The 19258-nt window shown below is 53.8% G+C and overlaps 1 protein-coding gene across 6 annotated transcripts in view; it reads right to left on the reverse strand.

The window, feature by feature from the left end:
• GPSM1 (G protein signaling modulator 1) overlaps positions 1-19258 on the reverse strand; it is an 82333-nt gene that overhangs the window by 5649 nt on the left and 57426 nt on the right. For 3 of the 6 annotated variants that reach the window (XM_074845938.1, XM_074845939.1, XM_074845937.1), the window contains exon 12: positions 142-301. In XM_074845938.1, coding sequence (XP_074702039.1) covers positions 142-301 — 160 coding nt within the window. Of the gene's footprint in view, positions 1-141; positions 302-4961; positions 5056-5145; positions 5269-6555; positions 6867-19258 lie in introns of those variants that run through there. The other 3 variants (XM_074845940.1, XM_074845941.1, XM_074845942.1) reach the window with 3 other exon arrangements.

Consider the following 19258-nt stretch of genomic DNA (forward strand, 5'->3'; position numbering starts at 1 on the left):
GCCAAAGCACTGCTAAGTTCAGAGAGCTGAAGCTTGGGGAAAACATCACAAGATTCATCGTAAAACCACGACAGCTGGCCGCAGCACGGGAGCAGCATCGCTCCCACAGGAATAGCAACTTATAAACGCATCGGTGCTTACATATCCGTTCTTCCAGGGCAGGGACCGGTGTGGCAGCTGCCTCTGCAGCCTCCGATGGGCATTCTTCCAACGGGCAGCGCTGATCATCCATCCGGTTGCTCTGGAACTTGCTCAACAGGTCAAAGAAGCATTCCTCATCCGAAGGGGTCCGGTTGATTTTCTGAAAAGACAATAAAATACAGAAGAGAGTCAGAACGCCCCAAACAACTCCCCGTGTCCCGTCGCTCCGTCTGGCGTGGCCTCAGCGACGCGTCGGGCCCCCTCCTGCTCCGTTCAGAGGCCGGCTCCCGGCTGTGCCCGCCGTTTGCCAAGAACCGCAGCCTGGAGCCTGCCGGGGGTCACTGTGAATTGGTCCCTCTGTCTCCTGGCTCTCAATAACCTCTCCCTTTTTTTCTGGTGGACAATCTAACACCACCCTCCTAGACGGGACCACAGAAGGTCCCCTGTACCACAGGCACCCCTGTGAAGAGCTGCTCTGCAACTTGTGCTCTGTGAGACTGGGGCATCCCTGGTGAGCTGCGGCCCCTCCAGCAGCTCACTCGTGCTGTGGCTGACCCCAGAGGCTCTGGGCACTTCTGCAGCCCAAACTGGAGCCGGGCTCCTGCCAGAGAGCAGACGAGCCTTGCCCAGAGCAGCCTCTGTGGCTGCCCAGAGCCTTGAGTGGTCAGAACAAACTGGAAGCTGAAAGGGAAAGGGGAGGAAAGGGGCCAGCACCCACCCCAGCGCTGCTCTGTGGGGAAGAGGAGCTGCTGGGCTGGCAAAGGGGTGGGCTCAGAGAGAGACCGCAGTCAGGAGTGTGAGGGACGAGAGGGAAGCGTGTGGACGCCCTGGCTGAAGTGCTGTTGTGTGCCCAGCTAAGGCTCAGCTCCAGCTCAGGCATCCTGCACTCAGCCGTCCTTTCTAACCAGCTAAATTTAACCTTTGCAGGCCGCTGCCCCTTGCACCCCCAATGCCTCCTTTTGGTGCTGCCGTGTCCTCAGCACACCGCCTGTTGTAACAGTCACCGAGCTGCAAATGCCACAAAATTATAAGTTTTTCAGGAAAACAGTTCTTGCACAAGAGCCCCAAATAAGCACCTTGCACTAGACAGCGATATATTTAAGTTGTGCCGCAGAAGGGTTCACGTTCATGGCAGCCTTTTGAACACACTGTGCTGTGTCCAGTTCCAGCACGGAGAGAGGCCACGTGCCCTGTGCTGGGAGGGCAAACCCAGAGTCCTGCTCTGGAGCAGGAACAGCAGATCTTTCCGAGGAGCCACTCAGAATGGGATATAAAATGAGACAGTGATAACAGGGGCATCTGCCAGGCTCAGGAAGGGTCCCTGCGTGCTGAGCTGGTCCCACCAGCTGCTGGAAAAGATACAACAGAAACCAACCCAAAACTCCTACAACTTGCGTCTGCTTGTGCTGAGCTATTTTCCAGCACGGGGCTGGGGAAGGCCAGTCTGGGAAGGGGCACTGGGTGCCTCCTGGGGAGCAGCACATCCCACCAGAGAGAGCACAGGGAGAGCCGGCCCAGAGCGCCAGACCTTTCAGCAGAGAAGGGGATCTCCTTGGCTGCTCCTGAAGCAAAGCCCCTCTCCCAGCTCTCCTGGTGGCCACCTGGGGTGGCCCGGGAGCCCTCCCTCTCCTACCACATGTGGTGCTGTTCCCAGTTCCCATCAGAGAGCTCCTCACCGGGGCAGAGGCAGGTTGAAGCCCTCCAAGGGAGGTCTGCAATGGGGAGAGACTTGTGCTGACAGGGTTAAAGCAGCAAGTTGGATTCAGTAAATGAAGGAAAACAATTTTCCTGTATGCTAAGCGAAGCAGATGAGATGCACTCAGCTTCTATTTAGGGCAGCGTCAAAATTAGCAGCGGGCCAGAGAGGAACATTAGCAATGTGGGAGCTGATCGGGGAGGGGAAAAACCCCTCTCACCTCTTTCCACGTGCCAATCGCTAATGAAACAGCGGCTCAGACGGACCCTCCAAACCATCAACAGTTGCACCTTGGAAATCAAAGCCTGCTTGGGCTTGAACCAAGGACGAACTACATCTATCACAGCTCTGCTGTGTTGGTTTGCGTGACCTAAATTTCGGGCTAGAGGAGGAAGCCGGCTCATTCACACCAAGCCTCCCTCTAGCTTCCCCGCAACCTCACAGAGTAAATCAGAGCAATCGCAGGTCCACAGGAGAAGTTTTGCCTTGCAGGGAGCAGCCGGGCAGCACATTGGTCAGAGCCCCCAGCTTGGGGCTTCCCCCCCAGCAGAGACCAGATTCCCCCGGGGTGCATGCTGCCAGGGACCCTGCGATTTCACCTGTCAGGATCTCTGCTCAAAACGTGCCTGGGAGAGGAAAGGACGCTCTGAATCAGTAGGAAGAGCAGCCAGTGCATGCGAAGTGTGGGACAGGGCTGGCGACGTGCCCAGTGCCTCCCGGTACGGTGGCACCCGGAGGGGCAGGAGGCTAGTGCCTGCGGGCCAGCGTGAGGGCTTGCACGTGCTGCGCTAGCCCAGAACTGGGGGTGCTGCAGGACCCGTGGCAGCACCCGCTGACGCCAGGCTCCCTCCAGCGCTGCCCCAGGCCTGCACTTCTCTAATTAAAATGCCCAAATATGACAAGGCAAGTAGCGCTTGGCTCCCTCCCCTCAGTCTGCTCCTAGCCCCGAGGAAGGAGCAGAGAGGGCAGATGGATGCACAATTGCACCCTGGGGGCCACCATCTGCGACCGAGCTGTGCTCGCCCAGGGCTTGGCACATCCAGGTCGGTCAGGAGGCTTCCCGAGAGCCAGGGCATCCCCTAACGGGGCTGAGCAACAGTCCTGCCGTAGCACAGACACACAACAACCAGTCACCACGGGCCCAAGACCCAGATCCCTAAATGGTTCCTGGGCAGCAGCTTTGGTTTCCAGCCCCAAGACCACCTCTAACCCCACAGCTGGTGTCCCTGCCTGGCCTCACCCCCCATCCTCTGCCTCTAGCACCGCAACTGCCCAAATTCTGCCAACTGCGATTTTCCTCCAGTCAGCCAGACTCCATCACGGGCAAAGAGGCAAACCAACCCCCTTTGCACTGGGCAGAGGGACCTGGGGGCTGCTGGCACTGCAGAGATCCCCCCTGGGGCAGCTTTGGCTGCAAACATGCTCGCCCTTGGCACGGGCACAGACACGCACACGCCTCTCCTCACACAGGGACAAGGACAAGCGTGGAGCCTCTGCTCCTGCTCCAGGGAAGGACAGGGATCCCAGGCAGGTGGAGGTCCCATGTGTGGGATCAGAGCTCTGTTCCCATTTTCTGTGAGTGCTATTTCCTCCTGGACACTGCCGGCTCATCGGAGAGCTGAGCAACCTGGCTACAGACAGCCTGGGAGCAGGACTCACCTGAAACAGGCCTCCCGCACTGGAAGGCATCCAGGCTTTTGCATACATTTATTTGCTGGTGGATGAGCAGGCTGTTTAACCTGCCAGGTTGGATCCAGGATGTGTAAAACACAGCTGAAGCAATGGACAGGCAGCAAAGAGCAGCTGCGGGGAGGGACAGGGAACCTGCTGCTGCTCTCACCTCTCCCTGCAGCCATGCCCCCCCCCAGGAGCCCCTCTGCTCGGCTGGGACCGGTGGCTCTTCAGGACGGGTCAGGGGAGCCCAGTGTTGGGGCTGCCCCAAGCTCCTGCCTCTGCCGGGCTGCAGGTCGCTGCCTTGCGGAGTACAAGTGTGATAAACTCGATGTTAAATAAAATCTATCACATTCTCTGGCCGAGAAGGTCCTGGGCTGCCTGGCTCTGCCCCCCAGCACAGGAGTGCAGGGCACAGAGCAGCATCTCATGGGGAAATCCCTCAGACTGGCTGCTCCGGATGCGCAGGCGAGGCCGAGGCTGAAGCGATCCCAGGCAAAGCAAAACAAAGAACAGAGTCCTGTGCCCAAACCCCCTTGGCCATTTTTACCCAGATTCAGGAAAGCCATTAAACAAATATAGAAGCCCTAATTGCAAGAACTAAACCACTTTCCAGCTCCCCAACACCTCATGAAGCCACAGCCCACAAACACCCTGCAGTGTTTCCACCCTTGGACGCCGCTGCCCACCGGGGTCTCTGCAGAGAAGAGTTTCCCTGACACACTCCCACTCCCGAGCCCCATCCCAGGACTGGCAGAGGACATTTTAATTATTTCCGTGCTAGTTTTACATGGTCTTCCCATGCCTGAGGTCCCCCAGGGCCCTGTGGAGCAGGGTACGGTGCTCCCTGGCAGGCAGATCGGGAGGTCCTTGTGCCCGGCCACACACACATCCTGGGCCAGGAGCAGCAAGTCCTTGGTCGGAGCAGGGCCGTGGCTTTCTGCTCCAACTCCCTGGCAGCCCCCTGGCCCTACTCTCGCTTTGGCACCTGAGCAGCTCATACCCACCACTGCGCGCCAGCACCCGTGTTAGAAATGCCCTCAACCCAACGGCTCTGGCGACGGCAGCTTCTCCCAGAGCTTCCTGCTGCCCTCGCAGGGGTTGAGGCCAGCTCGGGCAGAGCTGGAGGGCTCCCCAGGAAGTGGCGGCAGCCGGGGTGGGATCCAGCTCCCCCCGCATTCGCTGCTGAGCCCCACCAAAAACCTGTCTGATCATGGCCACGCAACAACACGCGCCTGGGTCGCTCTAGGACAGGGCTCCAGAGGTTCCCAAGGACCACAGCAGATGATTCCTGTGATGGCAAAGCCACAGCACGTCCCCCAGCGACTCCTGCTGCTGCCACAGGCCGAAAGCACCTGCTGTACCACTCATGGGTGAAATGTTCCCTTTGAAGGGAGCTTTGCCCACCAAACCAAACTGGAGATGCTCTCGTGAGTTACCCAAAGGGCCAAACCTTGTTCCTCTGTCAGATCAGCTTCTCTCACAGCTGGAGTCCCCTCGGGGTGCCTTTGGTTCCCGCCCTCTGCTCCAGGCTCAGTTTCTTGCAGACCTGCCCTGATGCGGGTAGAAACTGTTGAGCTCAAGGACCACTCATGCTGGCTTCGCTCAGCCCTCTGAGGGGGACGGCGCCGCCCTACCTGCAGGCAGGACCTGCTCAGCGGCAGATGGACCCCGGCGGGTCTGGCACAGAGAGTCCAGCTCAGGAGCTGCTGCTCAAGGACATCTGGGCCAGGTCAGGGATAAGGTGAGGATGGCAGCAGGTTCAGGAATAATGCAGCAGTTTTCACTGTTACTCCCTCAGAGCGCGCTGCCTTGGCATTTAAATGTGTCCACTATGATTCCTCCTCCTCCTTGCCTTATTTCAGGGAGGAGACAACCTGGATATGAAGCGACTTGACCAAGTCCCGCAGTGACGCAGTGGCAGAGTTGGGACAGGACCCAGCCATCGGTCCCCAGGGCCAAGCTCTTACCTGCAGAGAGGCCTTGTTCTAACAGGCACTTATCTGCCCAGGGCCTGGCAAATATTCATCCCAACACTTCTACGCCTGCGTACCATGCCTTATCTGTCTCTCCCTCTATGAACCAGGTACATCACAACTGCTTACCTCTTCTCTTTCCAAGGCAGCCGACCTCAAACTCACCAGGCAGGAGCGGGGCTGGGGTGGTGCTGGTGTCCACCAGTGCTGGGAGCACTTTATCCTGCTGCCTGCCAGTCCCCCGCACACGGCTTTTCTTTATCCTGCATCACCCCAACACCTCGTCTCGGAGGAACCCACCATGGGAGCCAGTACCACTGACACAGCCACAACCCCAAACCCCCTCACCTCGCAGGTCCAGCAGGCACAACCAACTTCCCCACCTCATCGCTTCACCTGGTGAAAGGCACCAGAGCGGGGTTTGCAAAGATCTGGCAGGCAAGGTGGGGCTGGAGGAGAGGAGTGGAAGCAAACCCCTGGCCAAAACCCACAGCCTGTTTTACCCGGAGGTGAAACGTCTGGAGCATCATCTCTGGGCTCAGGAGCGGGGCTCCCCCAGTCCCCGGCCACCAACACCTCGGCCGGAGTCTCCGCTCCTTGATGAAACCGTCATCTTCAGAGTCAGAAAAGCTGCTAAACTCATCCAGTCTTTGCTGAGGACAGCACTTTCCTTTCAATGCCAATCCTTAAGCACTGCTGCCACGTTCCCTCCGAAAGGCAGGGCTGCCCAGCAGACACCCCATCCTCCCCCGGTAGCCACGGCCAGGCACAGAGAACCACCAACTGCACTCGCCACGCTCTGCTGCGAGACATCGGCAGGCGCTCGAGCAGTCTGTGCATAGCTCGCATCTATTTCCCAGAAAGTTGCAAAAATATTAATAATAGAAAGTTCAAACTGAAGCTACCTGCAAACTTTAAAACAAACAAGCATACACAGGCAATACCCAAGCCCCGGCCCGAGTAAATCTCTCTGCTGTATCTCTGTATCTACCTCCTTCTCTTACTCCCAATCCAGCCTCTCATTTCAGAGAGAAGGGAAACACAAACAAAAAACGAGTTTTACTTACTGACCTCAGCAGCCAGCTCTTCCCCCGGCTCCAGCTTTTACATGTCCACGGCCAAGAACGACCCTCTCCTCACAGGGCAGAGGCTGGTGATGCGGGGCTGCCGTTCTGATGCTCTTCAGCTCCCGCTAGCAGGCAGAGAGAGCTCTCCCCAGCTCCGCTCCGGCTGCCGGAGCAGAGATTTATGCGGAGCGCGCAGCCATGTGCAGAACGTCGCCAGCACCAATGACCCGCTGGGTGCGAGATGCAGCTTAAAGCAGCAGCCCAGCTCGCCACGCTCCTCCCGGCGTCACTCCTGTGCCCTTGTACGAGGGGGTGGACTCCAGCGAAGCGCTCGGCTCTCCCTCACCTCACTGCCACGATCCCAGTGTTATTAGATGATGCTCTTAAACACACAGTGGAGCTATGTGAATATTTAGCTTTCCTTCCACCTCCTCACCTCCTACCCACCACACACACTTTACCTTAAAAATAGATTGGGATCAATTTTCCTAAACTACATCTGCAAACACACTCAGCTCTACAGGCACACGCACCACGACAGTAAATGCACTGTGCACATACAGACACAATATGATCACTCAGTTTTAAAGCACCAAAATATTGAAGGACCATTTTTAGCTCCCGATAGTCCTCCTGCTCCTCATATTATTAGATACGTGATTTTTTTTGTCCTATTGCAAGAGCCAAGGATGCTCAGCCATAAGCATCTCTTAATTTAAAACGTACCACTGTTTAACAAAGGGGAAATTTCTAATTGCAACAAGGTTTTAAACAGAGGAAGATGGAAACGCTACGCAACAGCCAAAGAGCTGTTTTTACCTCCCATTTATGAAACGCAAATATGAAATGTGAATTTCTGACAGTGAAATGGGTCGCTGGAAAGAGAAGCAGTTTGCCAAAGGCCACCTAGCAGGGCAGTGGCAAAATGGGGACAGAGCCCCCTTGGCACTCTCGGCTCTCTGTCCACACTCTCCTCTTATGCTTTATTCTTATTTTTCATTGCAGAAGTGGGAAATTTCTTTATCCTGAACAAACACAGTTTTTAGGGACTGGCCGTGCCTTTCCATACCAGTAAATTTATTTCCAGGAGTCACAGAGTAATTAGAAACATGGAAACTGTGTGAGGCCTGAGATCAGGACTCCTGGCTCGATACCTGGCACTGCCCACAGCCAGGCTGCGCCCAGGGCACGGCGGGTCTCAGCCCCCCGACCCCTCCTGTCCCCAGGGGGCTGTGAAACGATCCCGGACCAAAGGACAAGGATCACAGAGGCATAAAGCATCTCCAGAAGGAGAGCAGCAGGGCTGGGGCAGCCACAGTTGGGGACTGCGAATCCATCGGTGCCCATGAGGCTGATCTGGCAGATGGGGAGGGGGTCGGGCTGTGCTCAGGGGCAAACACAAGCTCTGAAGCAACAAGTGATAAAACGCCCTGTGCTGACAAGACACGGGCAGAACTGCCACGGTGGGGATGCTGCAGACGTGCAAGATGGACCCCCCGGAGCACCAGTTATGGCAATGGCAGCCAGGATCTGTCCTGTGGGGCAGCCCCACCTGTCATGTGCCAGGAGAAGAGGCAACTCTCCATCACGCAGGAGCTTGCAAAATCCCAATATCAGGACAGAGCGGGCAAAAGGCAATTAATCTGCACCTATTTTGTTCTGGTGCCACAGGCTATGGGAGGCAAAAGACAAGTGGGAATTGGCCTCAAACTAAGCTGCTGCCTTGGGGAGCTCACACACTAAACTTCAATTTAGTTTGTGATTTAATTTTTAAAAATGCTATAGCAACTGAGGGAAACAAGGGGCAGGAAGGGCAAGGGGCAGGCACAGCCGACCTGCCTGCTGTCAGGCTGCGTGCAGGGGCACAGACGCTGCCACAGCTCGCGTGAGCTGAGCGTCTGCGCTGCGGCTGCCGTCGCTCTGCTGCTGCAGCGCTGGGGGCTGAGCTAAGGGGATACTTCGGTGGAGAGGGGTAAGAGGGGAATAACCAGAACTGAGACTCTGCCCCTTCTGTGAAGAGCTGAGTTGACGTGGGACAGCCACAAAACGGGGTATTTGAAGCTGGTATTGAGGGTGAAATGGAGAAGATGGGTACAACACAGGAGCAGAGCCCACGCGCAGGGGATCGGTGCTTGGAACGGCAAGAGGAAACGACTTTTTGCATCTGGGTTTAGGACGCAGCAAAGGGGAGTGAGCGAGATGTCCACGATCGGCAGAGACACCGCCTGCAACTCCAGACTCCAGCTCTCATGCCAGCGAGCTGCGAGTGTGCGCCTGAGTGTGCCCTCGGCACACGCGGGCCCTTCAGCGTGTTTTGCAAACAGCACAGCCCCAGCCCCTGGTGCAGCCCAGACACACGCTGCTCAAACACAGGACGTGCACACGGCGCTTCCCTTGTAGGATGAAATTATCACCCTTACTTGGACTGTTTTCAAAGACTTTTTTTTTTTCCTTTAAACAACTCGCCCACTCATCCCTATAAACGCCAGTGCTAAAAGCTGGTTCTGTTGTTAAGATTTCAAATAACTTGGGTTTTATTGTTTCAAACAAAATCAAAATAACTCACCCACGCTCCCTCCTTCCCTAATACAGTAACGGCTGACCTGTTGGGAGCATGCCCTACTGCCACACTCAGCTTAAATCCCTGTCTTTGGATCAATAGCCGGTGACAATACCATTTTTTATTTTATTTTGAGACGGGGCATAGCGTGCCTGTGTGGGTGTCTGGCTGAAGTGTTACTGACACCTCTGCTACTTGCAGTGCCGATCCGACTGCCCAAAAGCCAGTGCCACCGTGCTCAGATTTGGCCACTTTGTGCAACCACCTGATTAATTCTGGATTTACACTTTTTCCCCTGCTACACCGTCACCTACCCTGAAAGCACAGGTCAGGTAGCCAGCCCTTGCTGCTGAGCCCAGTGCATCCATGGCATGGAAATTGCTTCTGGTTTCTTTTTGGGAGGCAACGTATTAGTCAGTGTATTCAAACAGTCCTCAAAGAGCTACAGCAATACTCTGTAGTTAATGTAGCAACTTTTCCACATAGGTTTTGACAGCATTTACCCTGCCAGGCTGGGTTTTCCTGTCACCATTTAATAGAAACACACAAGCCTAGATTTAGCACCTAAAGCTTAAATTACTAACCAAGGAGACGAGTTAAAAGCATTAGTATTCCCAGGTCAGTCTCTCCAGTCTACGGAAGAAGATGGGAAGCTCTGGAGACCAATTTGGCCCATTAGAAACCTGGAGCATCCCTTAAATACCAACACTGGGAGTGAACCTGAACTACTTGCTCGAAACAATCCAGGTTACACGCAGATGCCAGCAAACAGTAAGTTCTCAGAGCACAACCACTGCTCACCCTCGCACAGGGCTGCGGTACCTGGCTGTGCACGCTGTAACACACCCAGGCAGCAAAGCACAATGTTTGAGCTGAAACTAGTTGCAGTGATTTACTTTGCAGTTGGAGGGGGGTGGAACTAGGACCACGCTCAGCTGTTGAGTCTCAGCTGAGCAGCAGTAATTTGCTAAATCGAAATAACTGCGTTGCTTTAAAGGATATAACCCATATTCTTGATTAATTAGCACAGAAGCCAAGGTTAATATATAGTGCTCAACTCCCAGTCACCTACTCTATCCACTAGACCGCACCACCACCTCCCCAACTTCCAGCCCTACCGAGGAGTAGGAGGTGATGGAGGAGACAGGTGCCTATAAGCCCGCTGCCAGTGAAGGACACGCTCCTCTTCGTCGATGGAAACGATCCAACGCTCCCCCAGCAGCAGATATGCCCTCCTCCCCACAATATACTGCGCTCGGAGCCTCTGAAATTGGAACCTAGCGACAATTTGCTTTGAAAACGCTTTGCAAAAAAGCCTACTTGTCTATGGATTGCCAAAATTGTGCTGCTTTCTTGAAACGTACTTTTATTTAGACACCTACTTGCTTTTAGCACAGCGCTGTTTTAAAAAGCTGCTGAACAGATGCAGCACCTTTACCAGGGGTGACAATGATTGGGTGAAGTTAGTTGGTGGATCCGCACACACCCATCTACATTAGCACCCATAACGCACATCTAACCTTCACATAAACACCCTTCGCTGCAGCAAACGCCCAAATCTTAATTATTATTTACTCATATTCCAGTAATGCCTGAAGGCCGCGCTCAAGATCAAGGCCTTGTTACGCAAGGCACCCCACAAAACATGAAATCCTGGCCCTGCTGGGGGCAGGGAGGATCCTGGGGCTGGTACCCGTGGGTTTACCATTTCAGTGATGGTCAGACACAGCCCTTCTCAGAAGAGCTTAAACAGGTAAGACAAAAAAAATCACATGAAATGCAGGAACAGCTTCTCCTTATCAGCAAAAAGCAGCTCTTGCTCTGGTACATGCTATTTAAAAGGGCAAGATGAAACTACGCCCCATTTGGGGAAGGCCAAGATGGGGAGGCTGATTTCCTCCACATGACAGTGCCCAGAGAATGCACATGGCTTTAGATACAGGCAAAAAGTCCTCCAGGGACTTTTCTGCACATCCCAGGGGAGTTGCACCTCCCGCACCCAAGCACATTCAGTGGTCTCACTCTTCGCTGGCTCTCAGGAGAGGGCTGCACCCATCTGCAGAAGCCAGTTCCCCCTCTCCTCCAGCATAACGAGCCCTGTGGGTAACTGCAACTCTTGCTGTGGCACAGACATCATGATCCAGGATGGAAAACCTGGATCTATGGGATCGTTCGGAGCCCTTCCCTAATTGCACATCTCCCCAAGAAGCTTCCCCAGCAGTCCCTGCACACGAAGCACTTAAGTGGGCTCAGCTCTCTGCCAGGCTCAGGCTGCAGTCTTCTGGGGCCTCATGGGGAACAGGCAGGAGCCGGGGGCTCTGAAAAACCATTATTTAGGCTTTTTTAGATTAATTGGTGTTAATTGCTTTGGGAGGCCCAAAAATAGCACTGCTAATGGGAAATGTGGAGGCAGGCTGAAGGCGAGGTGTGAGCAGAGGCTCGTGATTGCCACATTAACCCCGGACGCAGGTTGTGCCCTGCCCAGCAGGCAGCCAGCAGCGACTGCCGAAAGCAGGGAGACCTTCTCCTGTCTGCCTGCACCCCTAACCCTGACACCCCCAGCAGCTCCATTCACACTCATACAGGGGCAGAGGGAGCCTTTTTATCATGAGAGCTCCAAGAACCAGCACTTGAACCTTCCTCATTTCAGGCTCCCTTGATTTATGGATTCATGCCCTTCTCCTTACTCCCACAGCCGTGGAGCCCCAGCCAGCTCCCCGGGAGCCTCAGTTTCCCACACGTACTCCAAGCACAGACACAAGGACAGCCCAGAGAGACCCCGACACCTCCGCTCACCCCACAGCTATCCTAAATCCAGAAGAGAGGATTGAGACCACGTCTATCCATAAGCAGTGGGTTAGAGAACAACCTACTACCAGAGGAGGTTACTGCCCGTCGCTGAACTCTCCTGCCTGATCACAAACGAACGCTGGGGACGGAGCTGCGCTGGTGATGAACAAAGGCCTCTGGGCAGGACGCCCAAGTGACCACACGGGACAAGCTGCTCACAGGCTGTGATCCAGGCCCACCCAAAGCTGGGCAATAACAGACAAAAGCCAAACTTGTCCCAAGGTTGTGCTGTGTTTGTGTCTTCTGGGAGAGCCTCCAGCGCCACAGCCCTGTCCAGCAGCTGGTAACAGCCGCTATCAAAGATAAGGTACAGACAAAACTGGTCTGATTATACAGGCTCCTGCACTGCTACAGATCTGTCCTTAAATGAAACCCAAACCCCCCATTATTAGGGTGCCTTTCCCTGTTTTTAAATATACTCCGTATAAAGAGAAACACAAGTTACTGGTACAGAAAAGATTATCTACACAGACCCACCAAGCAGTGGAAAAGCACACAGCGTGGCGCCAGCACGCACAGCTCCCTTCCCCGCCTCGGTCCATCAGGTGCTGCCTGACCTGCCAGATCCCACCAGCCACGGCTGGGAGCTCAGCCCCCGGCGCTGGCAGGGATACAGGTCGCTGCTGGCACCCCACAGAAGCACAGGCACAGCCGTGCTGCCTCTTGCACTCGCATGTGCCTGAGCGAGAGTCGTGCAAGAAAAATTAAACAAAATCCCCAGTCACCAGACATCCCTGTGTCATCTGGTGTCATCATAGCTCCAGTGATTTAAGCGGAGTTATGCTGATTTACATCCAAAGAGAACCTGGACTATGATTTTTTTTTAAGCTCTTCTGGCATGTGCAGTTTATTAAATGTGAGAGGCCGGAACTGTGAATGTACAAAATGCCCCAGGCACGGCAGAGACCCTAGAAATGAATGAAAAGTTCCAGACTTTGAGAGAAGTCAAACATTTGGAGTTTTATTGTTCTGGGTCTGGCTTCAATTCATCCCTCTTTTTAGTATTGTTCTCTTTAAAGTGACAGTTTCTAGGAAATGGTGAGCGTAACATCTCTTTTACTGTCTCATACCACTTGACGGCTGACAATTTGCCGGGAGAAAAGGCTGTGCAAGGAGGAAAGCAGACCTCAATTATGGCTTCAAAGTACCAATAACTGAAAACTCAGTTACAGTGAGTCAAGAGAAGAAGAATGTATTTTGGTAGCTTCGTTAGTCAGCTCCAGCCTAGACCACCGGACTAGCCTGTCTGCAGCCCTTCTGTCGCAACCTCCAACAAAAGTCTGCTGGGGGACCTCAGACAACCAGTTCAGCTTTTACCTCCTTCCTAGAGCAGATTCCTCTGGTAAGAGGCTCTTTCTTACAGTCTTCTAGCTCCAAAACTCCACACTTAGCCAGTTACGGATGGAATATGGAGTCTCAGACATGCTTTCATACATCCCCCTGATCCTCAGCCCAAGGGATCTAAAGAGCATCCAGACCTTGGGGGTCCTTGGTGTAACTTCTGCAAAGCCAAGGGCTCAGACAGCCATCGGGTACATGGGGCAGCCAGTGCCTTCTTTTTTCTGCCTGTGGTTGATGCACAAGCACAGGCTTGTGTTAAATCCTGCCTCCTATCTCCTTTTCACAGCACAGCCTTGATTCACAACCTGACCTCAGTCTGGGAGGAGGAAAAACAAGGGACAGGCCTAGAGAGGAAAAAGCAGAAAAAGGGTGTCCAAGCAGCAAGAATATCCCGAAGACAGGAAGCTAAGGAATTCAGCTTTATCTCTGGGACCTTAAGTACTAAAGCAACTCATCAAGGACAAGGCCTAGGGGCTGACACACAGGCACAGAGGCAGCAATACCTCTGCCTTGCTTCTCTTTGGAGGAAAACGTGGGCAGGACGCTGCAAGGGCAGCTCTGGGACCAGCCCTGAGCAAGCAGTCCTCAACCCATCGCCGCCCCAGATAAAGGCTACTGATCACGCTGCGGCCCATACAGATACCATCTGCCCTGCCAACATCAGTCCTGCCCCACAGAGCGCGTGGGAGTTATCTGCCTCTTAAGTGGTGACAGGTTCTCTTTTCTGCTTAGCTTTTGTCCCCCATATCATCTGTAGGACAAAGGGGAGAGAGTAGTTAACACTTGTCCTGTGCTGCACAGCACATCTTGTAGGGGTCAAGTGTCCTGCTTCAGCACTCAAGAGGGTCAAATATTCACAGGTGACCCAGAGATCACAGTCTGGCCTTTTTCCAGCTTAAATTAAGAAATGTCAAAACCATTCAGCGCACCTCCAGGGGCTTAATAGCAGAGCAGTCATATTTCCAAAATGAAAATAGCATCAACTGAGAGGCTCCTCGGTGCTGAAAAGCCCATTGCTCTGAGCAGAGACACCCCTGGACCCGGCTGCAAAGGGTGGTTAAAGCAGCCAGTGTCCGTACGCTTCTCATAAGCAAAAGCTGTGGGTAGAAGAGATGATCGCTGCTTCTCAAACCAATCCAGGCAGCCAGCTACACTGCACCCAAGGCAGAGGCTCTGGACTCCATTTTGGACTCTGCAGGGCTAATTTTAAGGAATTCTCCTCTGGCCACCCAGATAAGCAAGGCAGAGGAAAAGCCTTGCACTAACACAACATGGACTGTTGTGCAAAGCGCAGGGAACCGTGCACAGCTCCTTGAAGACAGCTGGTCTCTCACAAAACCAAACCTCAAGTCACAGAGTTGTCCGAAATGCAGGTGCCACCCCCAGCGAGGAGAGGGTTGCCCAGAGAGGCTCCTGCCTCACCTCTCCCTGCCAGGGATGCTGCTCCCTTCCCACCACACCTTGCCCCAGGACCAGCTTCTCCTCCGAGGGATGCTGAGGAGCCTGGCAGGTAATTCTGGCTTTTACTCCAACTGTGTATGCTAGCCTACCTCCCCAACCCACCCCTCTGCATGAGAAAAAGTAATTTAATGAAGGATCATAAAACCGTAAGCCTCACATAACTGCTTGTGCAGCCCCAGCCCCACACACCAGCGCTGTGCGGTTCAGTCCCCCAGGCACGACACTTGCCTGCAGCAGAGCCTGCAAGGCCCAGCTCTGCCGTGCCTCCCTCTCACTCACACACTCTCACTGGATAATTACAGAGAAAACCAAGGCAAATCCCAATTTTAGTGCCATTATAAAACAGAGAGGGGGAATTCATTACCTGGCAGCTGTTAATATTTAAGGAAGAAACTGATAATTTACCTCTGAGGCAATGAATGCAGAAGAGGCAGTGCAAGCCAGAAATTGCTATTGCCTCCCCCCACCATCTCTGTGCAGTTACTCTGCAGAGATTTTCTATCTGCCTCCCATACTAGCACCAAAGTCCCAGCAAGGAACAGCGTGTGCCAGGGCTCTGCACCGCAAAACTCAGAGTCTTGGCTCTGCTGCACCCCAAGATTTGGGAGAGCGCTTTTTTAAATCCCTCCTGGCTCATGCAGCATCTGTGCAGTCAGCCCACCTGAGTCAGAGAAGAGGAACTAAAGAAAAGAAGGGCCCTAGACCTTAAAAAAAAAAAGATTCATATAGACATACGGAAAGAAAGGTCAGACAATTTAAGATGACTCTGGGGAACCAACCAGATCACCGGCTGCTTCTCTGAACAGCCCAACTCCCTGGAAGAGCCTCCCGATACCTGTCAGACTTGAGCCCTCCAGAAAGTTTTCCAGCGCATCCTGCCTCCAGCTAGGAAATATCTCAGCACAGCCTCTCTCCCAGGTCTGCGTCTGGCCCAAACACTACAGAAGGGTCCCACAAACTGAACAGGAAGATAAAGCATTACAAGAATGAGCTCAGTGTTTACCTGCTCAGTTCCAACAGGACTGACACCAGCACAGCAGCCTCCAGGTGTCATAGGAACAGTCTTAAATTTAGCAGCAGCCGCCTTCCCTCTCCCTGACTCTGGCTTCTCTCTTCCTCTCCATCCCCCTTGCTCTCGGATTCTCAGAGCACGTTTACACCAGAAAGTCTGACCAACGATAATGGCATAATTATACCCGTGCAGTTAAACAAAACATAAAGGCTGTGGGATAAAGGAGGGCGTGCATTTGCACTGCCCTTGCCTTGCGGTAGTTTACGCATCAATGAGACAAAGAGGCTTCCTCATCTTAAAAGAGAGGAAAGATGCAGACAGCCACCACGGAGCAGCAAAGGCTGCCTGGTGCAAACCCCCTGCCATGTTCAAGCTCCCGAGGGACTGCAAGGAAGCATCGGTTTAATCTTCACTCAAACAACACAAGACAACCAGGGAAAAGATGCTTTGGGGCCAGAGCACAAGTGTCTGGGAGGAAGCCCCCGAGGCTGTGTTTATCCTTGCACCCCAGCATCCATCTCGCCAATTCTGCAGTCCACAGTGAAGTCACCAGGGGTGTATGGGGGCACCCGACATCCAGCGCTGCCTGGACAACACAAGATTCAGCAGGGACAGCAGGACCTCCCTGCCCGGCTCTGCCACGGAGCCCTCCAGCTCTGCTCCCTGCCCACGGACACCAGGAACTGAACTTGCAGGCCAGGCAGAGGGTCAACCATGAGCATCTGCTCTGTGCGTCACTCCTGCAACCTGACAGTCCCCTAGGAAATCATGAGAGAGAAAACCATCAAAAAAACTCTGGTAACCTGCCTTTGGGGCGGGGGGGTATGATCTACAAGATTTTCCCTTCTTTTATGGTTGCTTCTCAATGTAATCATAAAAAAGGTCTAATAAAAACATTTGTCCTAGGAAATGTTTGGTGATGCAGCGTGCTTGTTCAGTGTCTAAATACATCAGCAACCCATCTCTGCAAGTCATCACTGTAATCAAACACAGCTCTTCCTTCTCTTGACTATAAATGGTCTTTGCTGAGGACAGGTTTGAAGAGTGAGGAAGTGCTCCCTCGAGCTGATGCACTCCCCTGGGAAGAGGAGAGTCCAGATGAACAGGACCATTTCCAGAGCATAGATCCCCAAAGAGGGGAGAGAATTGCGTTTGATCCTTGCCTCTCTCCATGGTTTTTGCTCCAGCTGTTGGACCTGGACCCAGTAAAGTGCTTTAGCCCTTAAACTCTGGCACATGCACAGTCCCATTGATCTCAGACTTTAGCTCAGTGCTGACCTTAAACACAAGGCCCAGAATTGGGGCAGGTCCCCAGCCCCTCCCCAGGCAGTCTTTTCAGGAATACACAGCCCCTTTCTTTCACAGACCCTCACCTTTTTCCACAGTGGTTGCTCTCTCAGGGTGAGGGGGACACAACTTCTGGTATTTCTGAGCTGTTAGAAAAATCCCATCCTTCTAGTAACCCTCTAAAATACAGCTGTTACTAAGTCAGTCAAGAGCTGGAGCATTATGACCTTTTCCACAGCGGAGCAGAGGGGTTAAATTTATGAGCTAACCTTTGACATCTGCAAGCTTCACGTGGTACAAAAACCTTCTGCTTTGATGTTACTTTTAAAAGAGAGGAAACTCAGGTGTGCAGTGCACGAGTCCCAGGGACAACCTGGATCTGGCCGCTCGTGACTGCAGGCGCAGGGACTGAGCTCTAATGCGGCTACTTTTTCCCTGGGCTCTGCTGCAACAGAGAGAAAATGTGGCCAAACGCGTCTCACCTTCACTAGCTTCTCCCAGACCAAACCCAGCTTTGCTCTGCCCGTGGAGAACCAGGCACCCACAGCCCTGAGTATTCTCACAGGAGCTCCAGACCTGACCTCAAAGGTGGAGAGGACCCTGCCCTTGCCTGTCCCCCAGACCCAGACAGTGCCGGTCCCTCTCCTCCCAGTGACCACCAGCCACAGCTGGGAAATGTCCCCACTTCATGGAACCACAGGAGAGTAAGAAAGCCCATTTCTCTGCCCCACCAGCAACACAACCCTCCCGGCATGAGCTCTCCATCGTGTGCAACACCAGCCTCTCGCACAGCAGCGGCAGGAAGGTCTCAGCTGCACAGAGGGACCTGCCGCAGGCCCTGGCATGCTCTCCTACCTTATGCAGCACCTGGGCCATGGCTTCTCCTATCCATCCCAGCATCCCCACGGCTTTGCCAACAGGCTGAGCCCTTCTCCCAGGGCCTGACAGAGCTGCCAGCAGGGACAGGCTCCTCTTCATCCCCAAGCTCACTTTGCCTCCCTTACTTTTCCCTGCCTCCCCTCCCCTCTCCCGCCTCCTCCCATAGGGAGTTTCCCAGCAGCTCAGTAATTAGCATCATCATCACCAATGTTAATAACACCACCACAGCTCCTGCCATCCAAAGCTCAAACAACTTTACAACCATCATCCCGCCTCTGTAATCTCCCCGGGGTAGGCAGGGAAGCAGCATTACCCCATCACACAGATGGGGAAGGAGGTGGTAAACAAGAGGCAGTGGTGGCAGACGGGCAGCAAATGCAGGAGCTCTGACTCAGGCACCGCTCCCGCAGGACCTCCTTGTCCCAGGGACCTGCCCCCTGCAGAAAGGCCCCTTTGGAAGGAGGTCAGTGGCTGTGCTGACAGCAGGACTTATTCAGAGATTACATCGCTCAGTTTGGGGCCTGGGAGTCCTGGGATGAGTTTTTGTCCCGGGCATCCCTGCAAACAGTTCTGCAAAACGACCGTGGGAGAGCAGCACACAGGACTGTGCGCAGTCTGCGTTCACGCCTCTGATGGGACAGCGGGTATTGTGGCATCCCATAAAAGCACCTTAAATCAACCATTAGAGCTCACCTCTAATTAAGGACTCGCTGTTTACTGATAGATTAAAGAGGATTTTTCCTTTGAGCAGTCACAAAATGAGGAATCTGGGGAGATTCTTGTCTGAACAGCCTGACCAGGGAAAGCTTCTCTCCCATCTTGGGTGGGGTTTGCTACATTTGATTTAATGAATCTCACATGGATGGGAATTACAGTTTTTCAAATAAACCCACCCACACTCCCGTATGACAGACCGACGTAGCCCTGGTGGCCCTCTGACAGACAGGGACAAACACAGAACACAGGACAATGCTTCGCTTCTGGCAAGTACCTGCAAGACGACGTTGACTTTAAACATTCTGAGGTCTGGCCTAAGCTACAAAGTCAGGCTGGCGTAACTGTCAGCTGGGAGCACCAACACAAACTGAAATTCACCTGAAGTGACCCAGCCTTGGCCACCAGAACATACTGCAGAGATGTTCTGCTGGCAAGAGAGCCCTTTCTGGAGGGTATTTCATGTGTGGCAGGGCACAGTCTGATGTAAGCCATGTGCTGGCGAGGCTCAGCTGCCTGCAACGGGGTGACGGACCGTTTATTCCTGAGCACGCACGCTGCTCCGCCAGGCACTGCAGGGATCAGGGCAGAATTTCAAATGCC

The sequence above is a fragment of the Strix aluco genome, chromosome 20 (genome assembly GCF_031877795.1).
Source record: "Strix aluco isolate bStrAlu1 chromosome 20, bStrAlu1.hap1, whole genome shotgun sequence".
In the NCBI taxonomy this organism is placed as follows: domain Eukaryota; kingdom Metazoa; phylum Chordata; class Aves; order Strigiformes; family Strigidae; genus Strix; species Strix aluco.